This window comes from Cololabis saira, chromosome 12 (assembly GCF_033807715.1).
Source record: "Cololabis saira isolate AMF1-May2022 chromosome 12, fColSai1.1, whole genome shotgun sequence".
NCBI lineage: Eukaryota > Metazoa > Chordata > Actinopteri > Beloniformes > Belonidae > Cololabis > Cololabis saira.
In genome coordinates this window covers 37,136,236-37,143,248 of record NC_084598.1, presented here as the reverse complement: position 1 = coordinate 37,143,248, position 7,013 = coordinate 37,136,236, and the positions used below count along the sequence as shown (strand labels likewise).

The window sequence follows — 7,013 nt, the reverse complement described above, 5'->3', positions numbered from 1 at the left end:
CCTATTACACTTTCTTTCAAATCTGGTCTGCAGCTGACATGTACGTATGACCTCTTGTATTAAGTGAAGATGAAGTCAACAACTGGAGGAGGAGTTTTGGATTGGAGGTTCTTGTCATTTGAATCTTACGGACTTTTACCTTCGGTCTGTAGGTAACGGGTGAATCTGCACAGTGGAAGTTTCAGGCCGAGGTTTGTATGGAAATGTCATGTCACATGACCCTGTCAGAGTCAAGTAAGATCAAAGGACATAATGACATCACACAACATGATGACATCACAGCAGCTGACTTCATAATAGAGTAAGTTCCATTTTCATTCACAGCATCACTGGTCACACATCAGTCTTGGCACGAAGATCCCTTCAAGACAAACTAAAAAACGAGTTGAGCTACACAGTTAACAGATTTCTCTTACAAGCACTGAAGAAACAACCAGACCATGTACTTTGAAACAAAGTCTTGAAACATCCCAATAATGTAATCAGAGGGTCTGGAGATCATTTAGAGGTGTTGTTGTCAAAGTTCATGCATCCACAATCAGTTTGCACAAATTTGACCAGCATGGGAGGGTCAATTGTTAGTCATTTGTAAAATATTTTATTTTAATTTGGTCCTAATAGAGACATGACCATCCCCACATGCTCAGTGTCATTGGGGGAGATTGGTCTTCCCTTGAAAAGGCAGATAGTTCCAGGGCTTAAAGTATTCCGGCACCGTGCCGGATCTCCAGCGTATGGAGTTTTTTTTTCTTTTTCTCGGCGTGCAGTTTGATTGCTTTTTTTTTAAAACTGCATTAAATGGTTGCTAATCAATAATTCCACCAATTAATTAGTCTGCCTGAGTTTCACCTTCCCTTATGACATTATGACCTTTAATTTAAAATATTCATATTTTAGATTGTAGCTCATCTTATACCTGTCAAACACAATGACAACTAGCGAAACTTGATATCAAAAGCATCCATAGTGAAAAGTAAAATAATATTCAAATGATGTCATTTTTGTTGCTTGTCAAATTGCAGAGAAAAAAGTTCAGGCTCAGGATTTTTTTTAACTTTAAGCCCTGCACCTGTGAAGTAATGACAAAAGCTTGTAGGTGGAAAACTTTTTGGAAATAGGAAAAATTGTCATTACAGTTAGTAATAACGATCCATGTGTCAAATAAAACACATACATTGTATTATATTTGGAGACTCTTATATTATTTAAATATACTTATACGAGGAAAAAGGTCCGTATTTGATTTTCCTTTTTTTGTTGTTTTGAATCGGTTTATAACCATGTGACGTAGACATTTGAAATCAATACAGGACTCAAATGAAAAAATAAATCAAGTCTAGTTTATTTATACAACACATTTAAAACAACCTCTGCTGACCAAAGTGCTGTACCTAGTAAAACCAATTTTAAGACACACTTCTTTATTCTTCATTTGAACACTTTTTATATTTTAAATAAATGTTTACATTGGAAACAATTATTTTTCTTGGGCATTTTTTTTTTGGACAAATGGGAACAAATGGGGACAAATTTGCATTTGTTGACAGTGAACATAAGAAGTTTACATAAAGAAGTGAACACAGGATTGATGAAAATATAAAGTTGAATTCAAGGAAAAAAAACAGGCCTGCGATAACAATGCTTCAAATACGGTTTATAGCTCACATTTCTCCTTCAGCATTTATGCTTTTTTTTGTTTTCTTTAATGTCAGAAAAATATGAAGAGGAACTGGATCAAAACAGAATTTGAGACAAAAAGCAAAAGCACAAAGTGACACCCTTTAAAAAAAACTATATGAATAAAAGAAAGAATAAACTGTGAAACTGACTCACATTTTTCCAACTCTGATCACACAGAAAATACAAATAAATGGTGAACATTTCTAATTTCATTAAATTAATTACTTTGTTGAGTTTGTGTCACTTAGGGGTGCAACGATTGGTCGGCGTTGTCCACCAAAATAGATGATAAAATTGTCTTAGACGACTATTGTCGGCAAAAAAAATTAACAGAGTGAGGCATCTCCCTCCCTTTCTATCTCTACTGAGAATTACACATGCGCTGTAGAGTACAGCGCACGGTAAACAGTATAGCAGCGACAGATGCAACATCACAGTCTGGCAGTAAAGATCATTAAAATATGTATTTCTGAACGAAGTGTCCATCTTTAATGTCTTTAATTTATTCAAACAATCTCATGCAAAATTTAAATAAAAATAAGAGCCATTTAATAATTTTGATTATTAATTATTATTATTAATTAATCCGATTAGTCGACTAAGCATTTCAGTAGTAGTTGACGAATCGACTATCAGAATAGTCGTTAGTTGCAGCCCTAGTGTCACTATAGTCCCAAAGTACAAATGCAGAAAATTAAGCCACTTTATTTTCTCTGCAAGAAAACTCCAACTCTCAATTCTGTCACGGGATGGATATATTTGATTAGGCATTGCAGCCATTATGAGGGACGGCCCCCCGTCATTTCAAAATTACTAGTTTGGACGCCCCAACATTTACCAGGTAAATGTCAGTCCACTCAAAGCCTCTTTCACCAAAACAATCTATTCTACCTGATCAATAAAAGTACATTCACACCATCGAAAGTCACCTCCAGGCTTTCCTGATTATCTACAGACATTCACTGCACACAAACTTAAACAAAAGTAGTTTAGAACCTGCTTCATCAACCGTCTTCGCCAAAAGTTTACGACGCAAATCTGAGACATAGTTTGTCTTCACTGGTACTTCTGGTTCTTGTCATGGCGGCAAGTTCTCTCAGTAGAATTTCTTCTGCAGAAACACACATGCAGGTACAAACACGTCAGTGAGACATCAACATACAACAATATCGGTTGTAAGACATAAAATAAGGTTTTCATATCTTTTTACCCGTACCTGTCTTCTTGCTGTAGAGAAAATAAAGTACAGTTACTCTTTTGACCATCAAAACGTCAAATGTCACAGTAATAGTTAGTCTTGAAATTATTTCATATAAGCTTCTATATAGACGTTACGGTGTTATTATGTTATCCCTCACTAACCTGAGTTCAGGCGAGGCAGCATCACAGCCAGAACGGCCAACAGTATGAACACCAAGAAGACAAGAGCGAGGTTCAGCATCCAACTGGATGGCTCTTCCGTGGAGAAAGCAGATAAAGAGATGTGACAATCTGCTGCCACCAGGTGGTAACTCACAGTACAGCAAGAACTGAGATACCGCGACCTCTCCTTACCTTCAACCTCCAGGATGAAGCTCTGCCTGATGGGCACTCTCAAGGACTGATGGGTGACGCTGCACGTAAACTGCCTCCCCGAAGACTTCAGAGACGCCTGCAGGTAAAAGAAAGCCGCCACGGAGAAGGTGCTGTCCGTGTTGTGTTTGTGGCTGGACATCAGGATATTCTCCAGCATCACGGGAAGCGGCGCACCGACCCGCTGACGCGACGCTCGCGGGTCCTGCTCATACCACGTAATGTCCACATCCAGAGGATAGTAGCTCTCTGCCTCACACATGATCTTCTGCTCCTTCCCCTCCTCCATCACCAGAGTGGGACCCACGTTGAGAGAAACCCGGGGCGGCTCTGAGGACACGAGGCACGACAATTATTACTGTTGATTAAAAAATTCATAATTATTTGTGCATGTCTGTATTTCTTTACTTGCTGGTGTAATAACAGCAAAGCGTTCTGATTTTAATTTTCAATCTATGAGTAGTAAAGGATGAAAAGAAACAGTTTACCTACAGGCTTGCTGTTTTACTTTGCTATTAAAAGCACAATCTTATATTCCTGTTACACAATATAGTGTGTAACAGTATTAAAACAGTAAAGTAAATACTAATTATCCTCATAATGTAAGAAAGAAATGCGTTTACTTGGTGACCTAAAAAAAAAAAATGTTTTAAATCCTCACCTGTAACACAGGACACCTGAAAAATCTACTTTAATAGGCAAGGCAAATTTATTTATATAGCACAATTCAACACAAGGTAATTCAAAGTGCTTTATATTGACATTAAAAGCGGCAAGACATAATTAGACAGTAAATAACAAATAAGTTACAGTATTTAAAAAAATTAAGAATAATATGATAAGAAAAGAAGTAAAATGATAAAAAGCACAAGCTGTTAGAAATAAGGGCAGTAGACAGTAATACAGTGACAAAGCAATTGTACACTATTATTTCTGACCTTATCATGTGATGATAACTTTTAAAGAGCTTAAAAATCACTTTAATCAGTTATTGTTTTGACCTTTTTGGGCCATTGACAAAACGAAGCACATCAACTTCTAATTTCAAGAAAATGAAAACATAAATAATGTTTTGAATTTCTGTCAAATGATTGTCCTAAATGTTATTATGGCATTTTTATTTGGGACATATTTTGTGCGTGATAGCTTATTAATCTACATCTACTGATAAAGGTAATAAAATCCAACAGATACCTTATTATATATTTATATGTAATTAATAATCATCTCTCTGTGACTGTTAATCAGGTCCTGCTCAAGGTTTCTTCTCTCCTAAAGGGGAGTTTTTACCTGCCATTGTTTATGTAATAATTGATCGGGGGTCATGTTCTGGCCCTGAAAGATCCTAGAGACAACTTGTGTTGCTTTATAAATAAAACTGAATTGAAATTGAAATCAGAGCTTCAAATATTAATAAGATCATTCAGATCATTGCGTAGTCTGTGACCTGTGACTTTTCTCCCACCTTCAATGTGCAGATTGACGTCCAGACTGGCAAACAGTGGAACGACAGACACGGAGCAAATGTAGGTTCCTTCGCTGATCATCTTGGTGAAAGGCAGCGTGTACGAGGCGTCTCCTCCCGCCAGGCCTTTCAGCGCCACACCGGAGCCGTGGGTCTGCCCTGAGCGGCTGACGTGGCTGAAGAGCCTGGACCTCTCTCCGCGGTGCTGCCGGTGCCACTCCAGCGTCACGTTCGGCCCGCGGTGATCAACGGCAAACTGGCAGTGGAGCTTTTGCTCCGACCTCAGGCGGGCGTTCACTACTGGAGTCTGGGTTTTGATCACCATGGCAACTGTGGAGAGAGACGGGACCAATACAGTGCTGCACAGAAACCCATTTACAACAGGACACAAGCTTACTTTGTAAAAAAAAAAAAAAAAAAGTGTGATTGGTGAAGTTTGGGGAAATGCCTGTAAAACATACAGGACTGTCTCAGAAAATTAGAATATTGTGATAAAGTCCTTTATTTTCTGTAATGCAAAAATGTCATACATTCTGGATTCATTACAAATCAACTGAAATATTGCAAGCCTTTTATTATTTTAATATTGCTGATCATGGTTTACAGCTTAAGAAAACTCAAATATCCTATCTCAAAAAATTTGAATATTCTGGGAATCTTAATCTTAAACTGTAAACCATAATCAGCAATATTAAAATAATAAAAGGCTTGCAATATTTCAGTTGATTTGTAATGAATCCAGAATGTATGACTTTTTTTTTTTTTTTAATTGCATTACAGAAAATAAAGAACTTTATCACAATATTCTAATTTTCTGAGACAGTCCTGTATATTCAGTCAATTTTCATTTTGCAAAAAAGAGCCATAAGAATAATCAGTAGAAAACGATTTAGTAGACTATAGTATTCTGCAAATTTTGTTTAAAGCTCATAAAAAAAACTTTACCAATCAACATTTAGAAAAGATTTGAAAAAAGAGAAAGCAAGTATAACTTAAAATGAACAGAGATCTTTAAAAAAACCAAGATTCAGGACTAAATTGATGGAACATTGTGTTTCTGTGAAAGGAATCAGTTTATGGAACAATCTGAACCAAGAAACCAAAGAATCCAAATCAGAGACCAAAATACATGCCTGATCTGTTAGTTCCTATGAAGCTCCCAGACCCCTGGGGTTCATCTGGATCTGGTTTGTTGTGGTTCCCAAGAACCAGAACCAAGCAAGGTGAGGCAGCGTTCAGTTATTCTGCTCCTCACCGGTGGAACAAACTTCCTGTAGAACTGAGGTCTGCTCCAACTGTAGATCCTTTAAATCAGGCCTAAAAACATTACTGTTTACTGAAGCGAACTCTTAAATTAAATACTGCTGGACTCTACTGCCCTTATTTTTAACAACTTGTGCTTTTTATTATTTTACCTCTTTTCTTATCATTTTATTTCATTTAGTTGGTATTTAAGCATAAATAAATAAAATAAATACTCTCTGAAAACTGCAAATGAGCAGAGGTGTCAAGTAACGAAGTACAAATACTATTGTAGTGTTTCTAAATATGTTATGTGCAATTAAAAATATGGTGCTACCTAATTTGTTTTGGTGCTACTAAATGAAAAGCTAGGTGGCACCAGTGCTACCTGTGAAAAAGTTAGTCTGGAGCCCTGCCTACCACAGTAAGTCCCACCACACATCTCTTGATCTCTCTCCACTTGGTACAGACATTTCTCTGGTATATCGCACTTGGAAATGTAGCCCCACCATCTGCGCTCTCACAGGTTCCAGAGACCATTCTTGATGTAACACCTCAGGCGGGGTTACCTGGGTTCTGCACAAATACATCAGAACCGTCTTCCTGGCTCCGCAGAGGGTACCAGACAACTCTGGCAGGCGTTTCGGACGTCATAACCCCCACAGATCACTTAGTAAATGGCTCCTCATTCAAATTGACTATCCAATTACCAGACCCCCCTTCCATTCCTCCATTAACAAGAACCTTTTCAACTATCGATCAACAAGTGTTGAACATTCGTGTTTTAATTCAATTCAGTTCATAAAACTTTTTGGTTTCTTTCTTCATATCTGACGCATATTCAAGCGTTTTGTGCAGTTTGTGGTAAAATGAGAGTTTAATCTATGTCAGTATTACAATAAAAGAAAGAGAGTGTGAAATGATCTCTTATGAAAAAAAAGTCAGATTTGTGCTGATGGTGAACAAGAGAATAAAAAGTGCCTTGTGATGGTCGGTGACGCTCCTGGTACTGAGACTAATCACAGACAAACACTTATTAACCACAGTAAACTGA

At 37.3% G+C, this 7,013-nt stretch overlaps 1 protein-coding gene across 1 annotated transcript; it reads right to left on the bottom strand.

Annotated features, from left to right (window-relative positions):
• Positions 1-2,776: 2,776 nt before the first annotated feature.
• Positions 2,777-6,613, bottom strand: LOC133456415 (tapasin-like). Its single transcript, XM_061734890.1, has 6 exons — positions 6,529-6,613; positions 4,718-5,113; positions 3,235-3,582; positions 3,043-3,135; positions 2,897-2,907; positions 2,777-2,791 (listed from the first exon to the last, which is right to left on the bottom strand). Exons 1-6 carry the CDS (start codon positions 6,611-6,613, stop codon positions 2,777-2,779), a joined length of 948 nt encoding a protein of 315 aa, XP_061590874.1.
• Positions 6,614-7,013: the final 400 nt, after the last annotated feature.

Excerpts from the sequence above, each read along its gene's own strand:
- LOC133456415 (XM_061734890.1), bottom strand. The coding sequence starts at position 6,613 with ATGACGTCCGAAACGCCTGCCAGAGTTGTCTGGTACCCTCTGCGGAGC. Across the intron at positions 5,114-6,528 it reads TGTATTTGTGCAGAACCCAG|TAAGCTTGTGTCCTGTTGTA; the intron begins GTAACCCCGCCT and ends TTTTTTACAAAG. Across the intron at positions 3,583-4,717 it reads CGTCAATCTGCACATTGAAG|AGCCGCCCCGGGTTTCTCTC; the intron begins GTGGGAGAAAAG and ends TCGTGTCCTCAG.